Raw genomic sequence first — 18,784 nt, forward strand, 5'->3', positions numbered from 1 at the left:
GGCTTCGGGGAGACCTTATTGCAGCCTATCAGTACTTAAAGGGGGCTTATAAAAAAGATGGCAGCAGGCTTTTTAGCAGGGCCTGTTGCGACAGGACAAGGGGGAATGGCTTTAAACTAAAGGGGGGTAGATTTAGACTAGATAGAAGGAAGATGTTTTTTACGCTGAGGGTGGTGAAGCACTGGCACAGGTTGCCCAGAGAGGTGGTGGATGCCCCATCCCTGGAAACGTTCAAGGTCAGGTTGGAGGGGGCTCTGAGCAACCTGATTTAGTTGAAGATGTCCCTGCCCACGGTAGGGGGGTTGGACTGGATGACTTTTAGAGGTCCCCTCCAACCCAGTCTTCTATGATTCTATGATTCTTGTCTTCCTGGCAATTCACTATTTAGGAACATGACTACCCAGTAAAACATAGCATCTTCTTCAAGGGCTACTTTAAGCTTCTCCGATGAATCACAGCAACCACTGCAAGTCCCGAGGTCTACAGGCACAACTTCACGATCCAGGACACAAGGGGCTCACCTTTTAAATTGGTTTCAACACCAGGGTGCTGCTAGGAAAGGAAATCGGGAATTACGTGTCAGGCCAGGATTTTTACCAAAACTGTTAAGCAGAAAAACCATCATATGCTGCTCTGAGATTTTCTGTATGCAAAACTTGAAAGGAGTATGAATGCAGAAGTAGAAAAAGTTCTCAGTTAAAAACAAACAAAAAGACTAAAGACTAAGCAAACTGCTTAGGCCCTCTGGCCTCCTGAGTGGCTGCTACATCTACCTGTTGTATATAAGTAACATTTCTGTTTCTTCAAGCGTTCAATTTAGATAGCACTGAACAAGTTATTTGTTGCATAAACTGCAGGACTGGAATTTTAACGAAGTCTAAATAATGATATTATAATTCTTTTCTTAAATATGCTGGGGTCTTGATCTCTTTACTTGGACCTTTTTATTTTCCCAAGAAGGGCCTGGGAGAAAACTTCAAATCTGGTCTCACTGGTTTATTATGGTAGTTAGAACAGTAGTATTCCTGCCATCAGTAAAGTAAATTCTGTGCGCTCCTTCTCTTCCAGACCTCATGAAAGCAATGACCAGGGCATTGAAGGATTCACAGCGATCCTGCTCTGTGCTGTGATTGGGGGGACGAGGTTGGCTATCCATAGCAGAGCCATTCCATGATGCAGAGGCACTAAGAGATGCAAGGCTAGATTAATTAAGCCTGAGAGGTATAAATTGCTTCAGGCAACAAGTCAAAGTCACTGCCTCTTTCTTATTCCTACACCTTGTTGTGACTTGGCCAGTAACAGAAGAAGCTGTAAGTTCTACTAGCTGGACCCTTCCCAGCTTTGCAAAAGATCAGTCACTGGGGCCCTGGCTGAGACAGAGGCTAGAACCAACTTTCTTTACTACTTCTAAATGCAAAGAGAAGGGTCACCGGTCAAATATACTGAGTTACAAATAATATTTCTGAGAATAAAATGTCCACAAAAAAACCTCAAACAAATCACAGTGATCATCATCTCTTCGCTGAACAAAAGATCTTCTTAATATGGGATAGGAAAATTACCCTCTGGCAAAGGTTCTTTCATCCTTGCCAGAATCTCCTTGTGATGGAGGGAAGGAGCAGTGCAGAGACCTCCCTCCACAAGTAACTGGATTTTAACAGATAGGATCCATGACCGCTCTTAGCCACTCCCTGAGATGAACAGAAAAGCTATTTTTAAAATAGCTTTTCTGCATCACTAATTGTGGGAGAAGAGGACCTGACCTTGGCCAGTTGTTGGAAATAAAATATGGAAGTAATTATGGGAATTACTCAACAGGTCTCACATGGACTTCCAGAGCTTTGAAGCCTGCATGAAAGAGAGATCAGAAACCTCAAGGGGCTCCAATAAGAATTACACTTTTGTTTCTGGGTCATCACTTGTTTTTCATTACGGCATCTTCATCTTTTATTACCATTCTTCTATGATGAGATATCACACCTTGTATCAGAAACCTCACCTCAGGCTTACAACAGATTTCCCTAGCATCACCCATCTGTGCTTGATAGTAATCCAAAAGCCACTTCATTCTCAATGCTGCCACAGAGCTTTGTCTCAGTATACAGTCCTCATAATAAAAGCAACATAGGAAGTAACAGTAAATTTTATTTTTTCTAAATGAGGACAGAACGGACTGAAGTGATGCCTGTCTAAACTAAACTGCATTTTGAGTGGCCAGATACAGAGGCCAACCTTACAAAGCTCCTTCAAAGTTAAAAGAATCCTTCCTGACCAATTGGGAAAATGACATAATTTATTATTTTTTTGCCTGACACAAGCTGAGGACCCCTCTGGACTTAAATAAATAAGAAAGAAAAAAAGCCATTGCTTTTCCAAGAACTAGTCTGCTCTTGCTCTTACCACTTCATGGCTGAGGGAAAGAAGCAAAGGTGACAGAAGAGCAGGACTATATGCAGTGGAAACTGAGAACATATTAGATAAAAAGAAGATCTGCAGTAACATTAAGAAGCAATAACGCAGTGTTTAAGTACAAAACAATCCTGCAGAAAATGATCTAACATGCTCTTACTCTTAAAGACATGCTAATGAGACTCTCTCTTCCCTTCCTCCCAAGGTACATGAGATACACACCTCTGATTTGTACAGATAAAGAACTTGCAAGGAAGAATTTGCAACACTATGCCCACCCTTGCCTGACAAATTTTCTCCTCTCATTTACTTTTCATTGGGTTGTTCCCTGACACACACATATATATATATCAGCATATATACGACAGCGATTCTCTTGGAGCAATCCTGCCGAGTGGGGCTGCACTGGCCTCCCTAGCCCTGCCTACACAAGGAAGGGATGGCTGATGACTGGGGTGATCCCTCCTCTTAAAAACAGAAAAATGTCCCTCTTCCAACCACCCTCCTTTTTTTTTTTTTCTTCAGCTTTTCATGGCCTTTCTCACCACTACTGCAAACAGCTTAGAAAGAGAACAGAGTTGGGGGGACAGTTTCCCCAAAAGACAAATGTAGCCCACAGATACAGCTGGGAACTAAGCAGGAACCTGAGTGACCTAGACTGTCAGATTATGAATTTTAAACATGAAATTTTCTGCAAGAAGAGATACAGTTAGCAGGGAGGTCAGGTTGCTAAATGGGCATTAAAAACTGGAGAGCATTTCGGTTGGCAGTCATCTGCTGCTGCTGACCAATACACCCATGCAGTCTGAAACAGCCCTGGTGGAGCTATGAACTTAAGCACTAAGGTAAGGCCAGCAGCTCAGCAAACTACTATCCTCAGGAACACTGGGCACATCTTTTGCTTTTCTTTTAAGTCTAATTATTAAATACTTCAAATATATCCAGGACTGGATAAAAGCTGCAGTAGTCAGGCCTCTAACTAGTTTTTTTTTATTTTTTAACAGCAACTTTTTTAGAATCTGTCTGCTCTCTGTCAGCATTTGGAGAGCTGACAAGCTAAGAACATAACACCAACAGGGTGCTCCCTAATGTGCCTACTACCACACCGGTGCTAATAGTAGGAAAACTTTTCAGATCTTTAAAATTTCTCAGGAAGGAGATAAGCCTTTTGGGGGTGTCACTTCCCATTTCTGGCTCTATAAGCAAAGACATTTTATTCTTTTACCTAGATTTATTGTTGCTGAATCATCATCACCACAAGGTAGAGCTCAAGTCTGAGTGTTGGGTGCACTTTTATAGCAAGCTCCTTGAAGTCTGAACATGAACAGCATCAGCAGCAAGAAGTTAAAATTCCCAGGAGCCAACTGTTCCCAACTTTTGGCTGGGACAAGATATGGGACTACTGACATACAGCTATTTAAAACCACTCAGAACTATAAGATTCTCTGTTGCTTCATGCTCCTTACAAATGCAAGATAGTTTGGTATTCATGAAGATTAAATTGTCACAACACTGTCCGGAGGAATTTCGCACTCCACACACATTTTTTCCTCAATGGGTATATGAGAGAGATTAGTTTTCTCAAGACAATTCAAACACACCACACTCCTGCTATGCCAGTTACAGGTCTTTTGAGAGCAACATTCTGAAATGTACCAAAACAGATTAGCTCAAAAAGGGGTTAAAAAGAGACCGCGACATCAGACTTAATTCACCAACGGCCCCAGAGCTGTGCTGGCATCAAACCAAGATTCTAAATCAGAAAGATATTTAGGGATGATAAAGGGCTGTGTAAACTAAAGCTGTTAAAACAAAAATAAACAGCTGCGATAAAATTAACTCAATTCAAAGCAGGAAACAAATTGTTTCTAAATAGCTTAAAAAGGCAGGAAAAAAGGGGAATACATTGTGAGTTTTAGAGAGCTTCCTCTTTTGAGCTGTTATTTAGCAATTTAATTTTTGTTATTTATTCTGGATTGTTCTCTCTGCAGACAATTTATGGCACTGGGCAAAAGATGGACCACTCTCACAATGTATAAGCCAATGATGCTCTGGCCCTCTAAGTGCTTCTCAGGCTAGCTCTGTTAGGCGATGTAAAGGTCAGCTGTTCAGAGGCACACACCTGAGACGGTGCAAAGGATTTCTTGATTTGGTCTGGCAGCCAGAGAGAAACGCTGTCAACTGTGTTTAAGAGAACAGAGAACTGTGTAAATGGAGCTTATTGGGATTTTTGCCTTTTACGGAAGGGAAGGAAGGCAAGGGGAAATATGTGCTTTCCTTCTATTTAGAGAATGACAGCGTGGAACGCCCGAGTGACCAATCTGAATGACAAAGAAGGTAAAGTTATACATGGCAATTGCACTAGATGGGATAGGAAGTGTCTTTCTTCCTTTTCCTCATGTACCGGCGAAGACAGAACAAATACCCACAGCCTATGAGGTATTTATCTTGAGCTTGCTTTCTGTCAAAGTCCCGTATTTTGTTGAAGCCATCCCCAACAACATTCCATAGTGTCATAAAAAAATCAAAACCAGAAAAGGAAGTTTGATTTTAAATATTACTGTAGAACAAGCCATGTTGATTCTTCATAGTTTAAAGGTTAATAAAGTCGCGCTTTCAAAAAACAAATTTATGCTTCTTTACCAGGAGTGGCTATACATGGACAAATGGCTGAGGCAGACTATCTCAATATTAGTCATTATTTGTTATTCTCAGTTATATTCCTTGAAGAAATGTAACCGTGTAATCTAAACATTTTGTCATTTCCTTTCAGCATGTTTGTTTTCCTTAGCACAACAGTTCTTGCCACGTAAGAAACAGGCCCAAGATTTTTATGCTTGCACAAGAAATCATGCAGGGAAAAGGGGAGCGGTGTCCAGCACCACATAGCAGCATGCATTAAGGGCAATGCAGGGCAAGCATCTTCTGCAGCATGAACACAGAGCCAACAATACGGAGGTTGGTGGCTTCACCTCATCCCCAGCCATCTCCCCGAGTACTGTAAGAGCGAATAGAAACAATCATTCATTCAGGAGCTCTACAACTGTACCGTCGTCATCTTTATTTTGGAACTATTTTTTCACCACCCTTGTTCTCACCAAGTACAGGAACATGTTATTACATGTGAAAGGACGGGTAAGCAACCACAGCCAAAAGGATTCTTTATCTGCCACTCAGCAAAAACTGGTCTTTCGTGAGACTCATGGAAAACCGCTTGCTAGTGGGAGTCCGCATCAACGGAAGGATTTAACATGTTTCACCCCAGTCAACATAATTCTTCCACCCACCACCCCCAATCCCTTGCCATCTGTATATTTGTTCTCCAGAAAACAGGATGCTTATTTTTAATCATAAAAGTTTCCCTCACCCAATTTTAGTATTGTTCTTTCTCGGATGTTTTTTTTTATTGTGGCAGCTGTATATTTAATGTATGTTCTTCTTTGTAAGCAAGTTATAAGAAGTTGAGGTGAAATAAAAAATCATAACTGTCCTGTCTTCAGAACTGTTAAAATCCACACTTGGGTTTCTCATTTAACTTCGCTCACATTCAGACACTATTAAATGGGATTAAATACATCAACCATATTGATTTCTTCGAACTCTGACCAGCCATTGTTCGTCAAGGATTTGGCGAGGGGGAGTAAAAAAAAAAAAGCCGTGGAGCAATAGAAAACACAATTAAGATTACTCACGAATATTTCTGTTTCAACGATCCTGTCTCATCTTCTTCCATTATATCTAATATCTATTACTGACAGCATTGTGGATCCACATATAAGGAAAGAGAGGCAAATATTTGTCAAATCAAGCATTGTATCTGCCCTGTTCCTCAGTTATAGCATCTTCGAAGAAAAAGAAAGCGAAGGAAGAAAGAGAAATTAAACCAGTAAAAAGAAAAAAAATTAAAAATCCAAGAAGCGTTTTTCGTGGAGGTGCAGGAAAGTTGCAGAATGAGAGAAAAGAGGGCTGTGATCAACAAAACAACAAGTAAGTAATTTTTTGTTGCTGTGTGTCCCCCTTTGCCCAGCATACGCAGTAGCAAAAATTTTCTAACAGCAGGTTAATGAACAGAATGCCAAAGGAGTTGGAATTATTGCTGAGCAGAGCCTGGCGTACCTAATGACCAAAAAAGCCATGTCAGCATATGAAGGCAAGGCCAAGTGTTTATGCAGGAGACAATCTTGCGTATTTCAGTGAAAGGTATCTCTAGAAGCAGCTACACACTAATTCAACAGCACTTAGCTATTACAGGCCTTGGTTAAGTAAGAAAATTTCTTTTAAACATAGCAGTTGCAAAATGGCTTTCAAAATAAAAGTATTTTAGCACTAAGCATATGTTCGTAAAGTAAAAGCCCTCAGCTTGTTTCAAAAGTTGAGCAACGCTTCATGCAATGTGATACAGGTGAACCCAAGCACCCTTTGGGCATAACTAATCTAAAGCTATGAATTGACTCGAGCTTAACTTGTGGAGAAATCAGCAAGCTGAAATTAGAGCAGCTGTGGGTTGTTTTAAACAGACATCCCTAAACGAAAACAATTCTGTGGAATGTCTCCAAATGATTTTCAGTATCCACATACGCACATGGATATTTGCCTAAAAATAAGGACCACAGATCAGATAGGAAATGGAAGGAGCTGGCCACACCTTCAGTAGGCCTGCTCTGGAAGAACATGACTATGCAGGAAGTGAGCTGCCAATAGATGTAGCGGGAAGAATAACGAACCTCCTTTTTGTATGTTAGTTTAGGAGATAACATCTCTGATACTATTAACAATGCCAACCCTCATTTTGTTTAAAACTTTCCCGGATGACCCAATTTTGCATACCGCCCACTTCAGTCCCAGTTCCAACCCAGTAAGCAACAAATAGGCCACAAATGTAGCTGGACATCTGGCCTCCTGTTCTACAGAGAAAGCAAAATACCTCTGTAGCATGAAAAAACATGCAAGTCTCAACCAAATGCCAAGGGAGGTAGTATTAAACAAGACATCTTTGGTCAGCTTTAAAAACAAAGTTTAGATGGGTGTTTGCCCAGAACAACATGAGACAATCTACTGTGGGTTAAGCTGTCTTCTTGCAGCTGGTTATCAAGCATACCTGTAGATACCCATCCAACCCTGCACTCTGTGAAATCAGGTTGACGAAATTTATTTTCTGTGGCATGGCACGACCATGGACCAGTATTATTAACAAGGAGAACTAAATGCAGGGCTCTAGCACAACTGGAAAGGTGACTGAATTCTTCCTGACTTCACTTACGCTCATGCTAAATGACTCGAGAAAAGAGGAAGGGCCATTTGACACTTAATGAAAAATGGGCTGAGCATGGAGATCAGGTTTCTGGAAAACTCTGAAAGGTAATGTTAGGGCAACACTGCTCAGAAAGATTAATGCTGTGAAATTAAAGGCTCCAAAGGCAGACCTTGCATCTGATTTGAAGCTAGATCTTAAAGTCAGAAGTCAAGCATACTGGAGATTTACTTCATAAATCCTTATTATGCTCATCAGATAGGTGGATTCGGGGACATGATGGTCTAAGAACTCTGCAAGAAGCATGCAATTTGAGTGATGCATAAGCAGTCATGAAGACTATAAGGTGAGAAGCAGCAGAAAAATGTGAAGACCACCAGCCACATGGTGTGCTCCAGCCACAGCAAGAGCTTAGTTGGAAGCTTGAGAAGAGCTGCAGAAAAGAGATGAATTCTGGTAGACAGAGAGATAATTGTCCATGAGGAAATACTCAGAGCTGCACACATCCACAAAGATTTTTGTTTAAAAAAAGATCAGGTTTTGTTTAAAAAAGGAGGGTGTGAGTGCAAGTTATCAGAATAGAAGACTACCACTCCAACTGCTTCATCCTTTGCTGTGAACATGTGTAAGACAGAAGTCCTCAGAGGTAGGAGAGCAAACACCCCCACCCAGGAAGGAGGAAGGAGAGCAGCACAGCTTGGATCTTCTGAAAAGAAAGCTGTCTGGGACGAAAGCAGATGACAAAGTTAGCACAACATCCTGTTCACCGGAGGACAGGACTGAACACTTTGTACTTAGTCACACTGAATGTGACTCAGTAGGATCTCTTTCTGCTAGATTTCTCAATGAGGAAGCAGGTGGAAGGACAGATTTCTGTCTTTCTTGCTTCCTCTGTCTTGCATCTGATGTCACCATCCTCTCTTCTTCTGTATTAACAGGGCAGTAAAAGCATATGAAAAGCAGCATGTTCCCTGCTTCCAAAATGCGGAAGGCAAAAATCCAAACATGAAATGAAAGTAGCTTTATATCTTTTACCTTCCTTGGCAGAAAAAATGTATCAACCAAAATGCTGTGAGTAATAGCTGTCGAAGACAGAATGCCAAATGAAGAGCATCCATTAAATTTAAAAAAAAAAACAAAACACCCCCCCCCAAAAAACGAAACAAACCAAAACCCACAATGTTCTTTAAGAAAAGCAAAGCATATTTTATGAATTCAGCAATCACAATGGGAACTTTATTTTTAGAGCAGAAGGACTTTTAGTTCAAAGATTTGTGGTTATTATCAATAATAGTCTTCATGTTTCAGGGGGTAAAAATGATGGGACTAAATGGTCTTAATTTCAATCCATAGCTGAGACGTCCAATGTAATTCACAATTTATTGTGAGCTTACACACATACATTATATGGACATATAACATACACATGCTCAGAAGGAACGAGTGCATTCTCATTGCATTAAGGCTAGGCAGTTCATCAGCAGCAAACTGACTTTAGCTTACAGACAAATATATGCACGTAGAGTAGCCATAAGTGAGTAGCGGTGGCACATTTTACAAGTGTAGATAAATCAAACAAGTACTGAGGACTAAAGTTATTGCTTGTTGATTTTGAAACACACTCACTGTTATAGCGTCTGTAGCTGTCAATCTTTGCCGGTGCCACTCTGTACAGAATTGTCCCTTCAAAGGCAGATTTTCCTGACAGCAGGCAAGAGAAGGAAAGAGGAAAAAAAAGAGAAGGGGCGGGGTGGGGGGTGAAGAGATCGAATGATGGTAAAAAGAAGGGAGAGGAAGAGGTTTTAATCTGTATTTTCAGTCACTAACATTTTTAAAGCCTCATTAGCAAAACAACGAGAATATTAACAAAAGTATCTGATTGTACATGAAGTTAAAATATTCTTACTGCATGTATGTCAGATAAAAGAATCTCATGATTTTGCTAAAGCTGTTCTTTACAATGTCCAACAGAATGCATTTTTTCTTAGGTTTTGTCCATCAAGTTGCGAGACTTGCAAATGAAACTATTTGTCTGTCTTATTCAGCCTCCTCATGGAGCACAGGGGAACCCTGAAAAAAATTATTACTGCAATGATGTACTCACAGTGGCTCAACACTCCTGATGCAGATGTAGTGCACTCGAACAAGCACAGCTGACATCCAAACAGGGCACTGAAATACTCACATTTCTTTAATATACCAGGATCCCGTGAGCAGCAGAAATACTGCATCTTTCCAAGATGACTTATTAGAAGTGTTTTGGACATGGGAACTGGCCTTAAACAATGCTTAGTTGAAGGGATAGGACACTAAAACCTGAATAAATCAGTTTTTCAGCCAATAGCTTAATCATGTGTTTTGACTCAGCACACATTAACAAAAACAAAATACTAAAATTAAAAAACAAAACAACAAAAAACACCAAACATATCCCTCTTCCCATCTTAGATCTTTAAGATAACATTTTTATCATCAAAAACATTAATTTCTTGGGGGTTTTTTCTTTGATAGCAAGATAACTCATGCTCTGACACTTATGATATAAAATTCAAGTGAAGGTAAAGGCATGAGCAGCTGAGGTGTTTTGTGTGTTTGGGGGTTTTTTTTGAAACCCGAGGTACCCAGGCAAGCCCAAGAATATACCAATGTCAGCTTGCTGCCAATCTCACCTAGGTATACCATAATAAAAATTAAAGTCTTCAGTAAAATTTTATAGCAAAATAGCCAGTGAATTGTCCCAACATAGCATCACACCCATTTTGGTACCAAAAATGTGTATTTTTTTCCCGTTCATATCATTCTGTTGGACTTTCAGAAAATAACAAGCTATACTCATTTATGTATTGTAAAAAGCTGTTTCTTTGTTTTGTTCTTGCAGTTTAATTAACAACAAGTTTTTCCTTGCCTTATTTTTACATAATGAGGAAGCAAAAAAGCCCCAGGTCCATCTTTCCACCATGTTTTTACAACATACCATTAAAAGAATGCTATTAAAACAGTCAAACAACAATTAAGAAATTGCTAAGAGAAAGGTATGTTAAGCTTTATGACACCGAGGAGAGCCAGAGAGACAGTAATGGACACCTAAAGTTTTAAGAACTCAAAATACAGGAGGTTGCCTGACTGAACCATCAGCTGATGAGTCTATCATCAGTTCTAACTCCAGCAGTCATGACTTCTCAGTGGCCATCACTAACAGGTTCTAAAAATAGTTGATACATACCATGAGGCCTAGCAATTCCTGAACGGACACATACAAGAGACAGCAAGATATAGAAGGCCACCTTCAAATGTTGTCATGGCATTGCCACAAACATCCTAAAATGCTTTGGAAATCATCTCCTTGATATTAAGTTGTGATTCTCTCAGATACAATTTATTTGACTACATGACAACTTTTTGCTTCTCCACAGGCTGTAATGACAAGATGCGGTATTGAAAATATTCTTAAAATTAATACTAGATATCTGAGAAATCTAGAAAATAATCTTACCATTTATGTATCCATTTAATATAGTAATTAAATTATAATGCATACTTCCTGTTCATGCTGTAACAGTCGGTCAAAGTAAAGCAATGCTTTAATTTAAGAGGATGCTTTAAAGAACAAGGAACTGTTGTTTACTCTAAGGGTACCTGATCCTGTCCATACTTACATTCTGAAATGTGCCTTTGAAGACAAAAAATTTGGCAGTCACCTTACAATTGGACAAATACTTTAAAAACAAACAAACCAACCCCCAGCCCCCCAACATTTTCATCTTGTAACAGCCTCACTTTCCAATCTGCTGAGCACCCACCATCTGAGGGGAAGCACAAGTTCCCAACCCTTTCAGTTAAGGGGTGAGTTAAGTCCCACTGTCAGTATTCAGAATTTTTTAGGCACTTCCAAAACTAGCCCCAGACATTTTCAAAAAAGGGACTTTTTGTTCTGAAGAAACTTCTGAGATTACTCTATGGCAGACAGTGAAAAGAAGCCAAGATAATTCCTCCTGGCCATTTACTCTGATCTGCCATAAAATTTACATGGACACAACAAAGCCAATAAAATCAGACAACACCTTTCTCCCCATTGGGCCTGTGTAGGTCATAACAGAAGGACAGAGAAATAAGAATTTTTATTAACCTTATTCCTAAAAAGCCAAGTTATATAATTTTTCTCTTCTGTATTTCTTTCACTTTGAGTTCACCAAAAATTACATTTGCTCTTCCAAAAAGGCTCTCTTTAGAGAGGGTCAGTAAAATGTGATCAAAAGATCAAGTTTAACTGAGTTTCACCAAAGCATTAAATGTAACTATTAACTAAAAAACACTCTTGTGTTTGCACAGTGCCCCTTCTCCAAAGATCCCATGCTACCTTCCCAAGTCTCGCAGGAAACCTGCCAAGTATTACCTTATCCATTGTATAAGCTGGGTTGAAGAGTTCAAGGTTGCTGCTAAAGATTACAGAGCCATACCCCAACCCTTTCTAGGCCCCTCTGGAAGCTGTGTAGAGCTCAGTGACCGCCGAAGGTTCTGGTTCAATGTGCAGGTACAGCCCCTCACACCTGAGTGCTAACTTATCTAGAATTGGTATTCAAGGTTTCTGCCTTACGGAGTCCTGTGATACAGACATATTCAAACAACGTCTGTAACAACAACAACAACAAATGTAACAAAAAGGAGTTATTGCAGATTTGAAGTGCTGTCATGTCTTGTCATCCACAAAGGAAGGAGTTGATCTAGAGGCATGAATGTGCACCCTTTTGAGATGTTACCCAGAGCATTTCAACAGTAACGCTAGCCTGATACCCAAATCTTCCAGGGTTTACTTGTTCAATGTTTATTTTGCTATGTTTTAAGACTAAGCACAGATACTCGGAATGAGATTATCATTCCTAGTCAGTTGTATAAACTTGCTGAAATTTTTGCAATCTCATTGTGGAGATTTTCAAATCCAGACAGTCGGTGTACCTGAATAGAACCTCATGTGTTAGAGAGCAACACCTTTAACAATTACATAAATCATACAGAGAGAACTGAGTTGATGTGTATTTCCCATAATTCTGCTAGGGGGATGAAGTTCTTAAATTGATGGGTTTACTTTAAGAAAAATAAATAAAAAAGCATTAAAACCCCCATAAGAATCTCAACATTCCTTGAGTCCCTGTCTCTCTCTGAGGAGGTTTACAGTGTTCTTCTGTTTTATAGGTTATTTTGCTGTTTAGAAAATAGCTCCTAATAACACATCATCTTAGCTAGCCACAAAGCACCTCCAAAGAGTTAAATTACATACAAGAAAGAAGAAAACCCATCTCTCAGCTGTAGTTATCTTCAATTTAGTTAAAGAGACAAAAACGGTATCTGTGTTACCGATATTTTCGGTATCACAGGTTTTAGGTTCCACTGTCAGAACCAGCACACAAAACTGAGCTTGAACTAAGCATGTGCCATTACGGACATCGATGAAACAAGCTAATGCTTTGTGGCTGCTTTTACACACTCCAGTGTATGTTTTTGTTAAAAGACATTTTTAGGATGCTCATTATAAAGTAAATAGTACCAAATTACCTGGGGAATGAATACTCTTTCATTCATACAGATAAAATTGGGGTATTCCATCCTGAACAGTATCACTTACCTTGTTCATTTATAGAGTACCAAACACTACAGAATCCAGAGCTGAAACTACATCTACACAATTAGTTCTTCCAAGACTCACTGTGTTTATAATGAACAAAATTCATGATAGCATATACAGGTTATAGAAAGCAGTTTGCAATCTCACTGAAATGTGTAACTTCACTTAATGCCCTTCTTCCCTTTCCATCACACTAAAATTGTTAACTTCCTTAAAAATATTCATTCCAGTCTGAAGGAACGTTACCCATAAATATCTCTAGCAGCACTGACCACAAGACTAGGTCACCAGTTCCACTACACATGAATAAGTACTCCATTACAAAAACAATACGAAAAATTTTCATCATTGCAAAGGTCAGGTTTTTTAGGATCTTATTTCTGTGGAATGGAATAAAGATGATAAATTTGCCTTAAATGGAAAAATGAGAGGAAAAAAAGAAAAAAAAAGAAAGTATTATAACTTTCTAACTCTTACTGACAGAGTGAACTATAAAGGCTTTGGTAAATTGGAGCTGAAATAAGCTTACAAAGATCTTGGGAGTCCTTTCACTTTTGCTTGTTCAGAGCTCTTAGAAGAACACTACACAGCAATGAATATCTGCAGTGCTGAAAATAGGAAGACCTTGGCAGGTATTGTGGAATTAGCCTGAAATATGTAAATACAATTGACTTTTTTCCTTTTCACTAAAGATTCAGAATTGACCACTGAATTAGGAAATAACAAGAATATCTGTTTGAAGAACAGAAAAAATATGAAGACCAACAAGTGTCCATTTCATATAACAACATACTTTTGGTTCAGGTTATTCTCCAAGGGAAGTTATAAATAGAACAACCCACTACCATGCTTATACTATTGCAAACTTAGTTACCAAACATGCTTTTCACCTGCAGCAGTACTGGCCCACTGTAAGTGAGAGAACAAAGTCCATGTCCCAGTTCTGGCCTTTTTCCCTTTGGCTGCTGGGGCAGTGGGTGACGGAGGTGATAGTAACATGCTCAGCACCTGGAGGGAAAAAGTGCCGCATGTCCCACACCAATAATTATGAATCCTTAAATCTACTGGAGTCATTATAGAAGGCATGGCACTTTAATCCCTCGTTTAAATAAGCACAGCCACTTTGTAGATGTTTGGTTACTTTGCTCAGTTTCCACATCTAAAGACAAAAAAAAATTGTCATTCATTTTGAAATACAAATTCAATAACCATCATCGCCTTCTCTGTTCTTGGTCTGTTGCAGCTCGGCAAGCCTTAACACAGCTCAGGGAGCGATGCCAATATTAAAACTCAGGTAGCATTGTAAGTATACACTTATCATCATCATCTGACCCTTTCACAGCATAAATTAAGAATGTGGCATTCAAAAACACTTCCAAGCAAGAGATACGAATGCGCTACTCTATCAGTGTGTTAGTGGGTAAAGACACAGACATACATACAGAACATCAGTAATATTTTTTTCCTTACTTGGCTTTACTTGCTCTTCCTGTGCTATTCCAACATCATCAGAATCAGACAATTCCTTTATGAAGTTGGAAGGAAACATGCCAGTCTTTCCATTGAGTATACCTTCCCACCAGCCCTCTTCTACCTGCACCAAGACAAAAACAAAAAAAAACGGGTTTCAACATAAGCAACACTTTACAGAGTTACATTATATTCATGATTTTCAGTAACAATGACAGTAATGATTTTGAGCAGCTTGTATTAATTTCAGGTATAAGGACCACATGGCATAGGCTCCAAGCCACAACATCTCTCTTTTTTTTTTTTAAGTAAAAACAAGAAAGATGCATACACTCATCTTAAATGTCAGCAGTGCTGACAGCAGTCAGAAGCATGGACGAGCATTAAATAAAAGGATAAAAGAATAACCAGAGAGCACACGGTGTCTCCACATTTCAATTTTTATGGATATCAGTTCGATCACTAAATTTTCAGCGCACATCATACTCCTATTCATGACCATCTTCTTAATGTATGTGTTTTACAGATTATAAGAGTTTAAATTCCCTAAGTAGTCAGTGGTGAAAGAGAAATGCCTGCAAAGGGCTATTCAGAGAATCTAAACCAAGTATCTTAAAATAAATCATGTGAATATTCCTGCCTTCCCCATCAAAATCAGAAATTCTCTATTTTAAAAGTTAAAAATGTTGCTACATCGTTAATGTGTTAATGTAAGAACTCTACAAAGAACAAAGAACAGTACTACTGCATATTTGACTCTAGATTTACAAAGAGCTACTGAAATACATAATAATGATATGGTCAGAAGGAGGAGAGACACGTCCTAGCCCAATCCCAAGAGAAAATACCACTTAAAAATGACAAACTCCCTCCTGTATAACCCATTCAGGATTGAACGGCAGTGTCAGGCAGTGAAATGACAGCCCTTAGAAAGCAGATGCCTTTAGGTTATAATGGGGCAGCAAGAAATGACTTATTATATGCATCAGCTAAACACACCCTTGACAGATAAATATTTTTCATCTGTCAGACACTGTCCATTCACCAAAAAAAACCCAGGGGAGGACAGTGTCAGTCTGTGACACATCAGTCTCCAATAATGTTTGACCCATCTCTTTCATGCCCCCACAACAAAATCATGACAACAGAAAATTAACTTTACAAGTTGAGGGTGTTCACGTTTACTGTTAAAAAAACAACCCCACATCTTAAGTGGTACTAGTTAATTATTATTAAAAAAAAGCCTGTTTCCTATCACTTATCCATGAAAATCTTAGGTTCTTAAAAAACAAATCTGTTCTTTAACATGTTTAATTATATAACACAAGCAAATATTTCCTCAAACTATAGAGGAATGGTTGAATTTCTTTCAACTTAGCTACATGTGCAATTTTAGTACAAAGCAAATTGTTGTTACTCCAGGAATGTTTCCTGTGCTTTCTCTCCATCTTCATCCTCTTTAGCACATTTCTTGTCTTCCTGGATTGATTTTTTGTTTTAATTGAAAGCAGCTGAGACCAGCACAGCTACTTCCATTTAACCTCAGTACCTGTCCATGACAAAACTTTTTTTTTTTTTTTTTAAATGCATCAGTAGTATCAGTGAAGTCAAGCACAACTTTGGGAATGTGGCTATTATTTTGCTGATACTTCAGAGGGTAGAATACATACAAATCACTCCATGACTCCAGTGGGGTGCAGGTCTTTCACATGATAGTCTTAAAGTCTCTCAAAGGTAATATTTGCTTTTGTTCTCTCCAGACAAATTAAAAACTATATGGAAAACTGAAACTGCATGATCCACAACACTTAGTAGACCCTACAAATTATATCTCTAAATACCAATATGTTATATACCATTATGTAGAAAACACTCAACACGGCCAAGACACTTTGAGCTATGAAATATTTCAATTTTTCTAATGCAGTATTCCCAGATGGCTCTATTGATTAGAGCTAAACATTAAACCATAACTGCATTAGCTGATTGACCAGAAGATTAATCACAGGGGAATTACACAGTTCCTAAGAGCCCTGCTTACAAGATGCTGTGAATTACTTTACAGAAAAAAGGTGACCAATACCACTCAGTTCCATCTTTACCTCAAATCATTTTCTCCTGCTTACTTCTTCCAGGGTAAAACTTCACAGTTTTCTTACAAGTTAACATCAGCACTCTTTATGTGGCATGTTTATGTATGGATCTCTATGTACGTGTATAGAAAAACCCACATACAAAGATCTTTAGACAGGTAAATCTAAATTGGATGTGAATATACTCACAGCATTCATTAGCTTATTACAAGTTTTCCAGCTGATACAAGAATGAATTATCTGAAAATACCATGTCATATTCAGTAATTTTACAAATTCAGAAAAATCTAAAGCAAAACCCAGATTTTTTCCACAAGAAAATGCAGAATTATGTTAGCAAGACATCAGAGGTTCAGGTCAAACTGGGCCTCCCAAAGATTTATTAGGAAATTTTCATCAAAAACATCAAAAGCTTTAAGTATTTTTAAATGCTATAGCTACATGCTATGTACTTTTAAGCCTCAAAACACACCAGCTAGAGATTAATCCATACAATAAAGACACTAAAATACCCCCCAGGTTTTCATTATCCCAAATTGGGGCAACCCATTGCCATATGGTTTGAAATGTCACAATAATTTCCAGCCAATAAAACCTTACAAATGAAAATCCATTATTCATAGGGGTAATCCATCTGGAGGTATGAGCACTCAATAAAATTTGTTACTATACCATTATAACAAAGTGCTTTCAGGTTTTGTACATCTAGGTCCTGATTTATGCCCAGCATTCATGTGCTGAACCAAACAAACTAGAAAGAAGAGGATTTCATTCAGTAGCCCATGTCCCTACGCCAGAAAAGAAGTTCTACTGTTCATAATAACCTACACACCAATCGTAAGTTCAGCCTGAAAACGAAGTTTTGGGTTTTAAGTTAGAAGAAGAATCTTTCTAATCTGCCAAATGTAAGTGGCTACAGCTAGAGGTATTTTCAAGACGTGTTTTCAATGTGTTGTATCTGTTCACTGCCTTTCGGAGGGCATGGCATGTCCTCATCTTGCCCAGCCCCTAGGCTGCCCGTACTGCTGTCACACCACATTTGGAGAGCAACAACATACAGGAAAGTGACTGAAGATACTTCATTACTCCACTTCATGTATTTAGGGAGGTAACAACACATGCACCCAACTGCAACTCAGTCAATGCCAGGCGTGGGGCAGGGACAGATGCACTAGCAGACAGCTATATGCAGTCCAACGCCTGGATGTGATTGGATGAGATATGAACTACAGTATCACCAGAGAATGGTGCATCATCTCTAGAGAAATACACCCCATTAAGAAGCCTTGCCTTTGGGGTTTAAAGGGAAATTTAGTCTAAATATAATTATGCAACATTCAAATGTTCTTCTAATATCACTGGGCTTTGGGTTTTTTTACATTTTCAATTAAGAAAGAATACTTGTATTTTGGTTTTAATTGAATTACTCAATCAGTGGAGCCTCTTTTGATGTAAATGAGGTTTTTGGAAACTATAAACCGAACACAGATGAAAATCATTCAAAATATAATGTTCTACTTTGTTGGAAAGTGAGGGTTTAATCAAATTGTGAGATCCCAGCACACAATAACAACCCAGACTAGAAAGACAGTAAGAGGTTGTAATAGTTAATTTTACTTACGAATAATAATGTAACTAAGAAATAATAATTAAGTACTCAAAATAGATACCATGGAAGTGAACAGACAGGAAAATAACACAAAGAATTATGTGGGTGAGACATTCAGACACACAAACAAGAAGTTCTCAAAAGGGTATACAGATGCTAGAACATTAAGCTGCTTAGAAATCAACAAAAATTTATTGATATCAGCCTATTCCCATGTTTAAAGTACAAAAAAAAAGGAAAAAGAAAATAATACGACAGCAGTTCAAGCCTTCAGGCGAACATAATAGTTCTATTTCAGACTGGGAATGCAGTTTTATTCTGTAACTGTAAAG

General features: G+C 38.6%; 1 protein-coding gene across 1 annotated transcript in view; it reads right to left on the reverse strand.

Annotated features, from left to right (window-relative positions):
• Positions 1–18,784, reverse strand: part of SH3KBP1 (SH3-domain kinase binding protein 1) — a 220,850-nt gene that overhangs the window by 95,432 nt on the left and 106,634 nt on the right. Inside the window, exon 4 of the mRNA XM_009325486.1 lies at positions 14,751–14,874. Within this exon, the coding sequence (XP_009323761.1) occupies positions 14,751–14,874 (124 nt within the window). The remainder of the gene's footprint in view (positions 1–14,750; positions 14,875–18,784) is intronic.

This window comes from Pygoscelis adeliae, unplaced genomic scaffold (assembly GCF_000699105.1).
Source record: "Pygoscelis adeliae isolate BGI_AS28 unplaced genomic scaffold, ASM69910v1 Scaffold386, whole genome shotgun sequence".
Taxonomy (NCBI): domain Eukaryota; kingdom Metazoa; phylum Chordata; class Aves; order Sphenisciformes; family Spheniscidae; genus Pygoscelis; species Pygoscelis adeliae.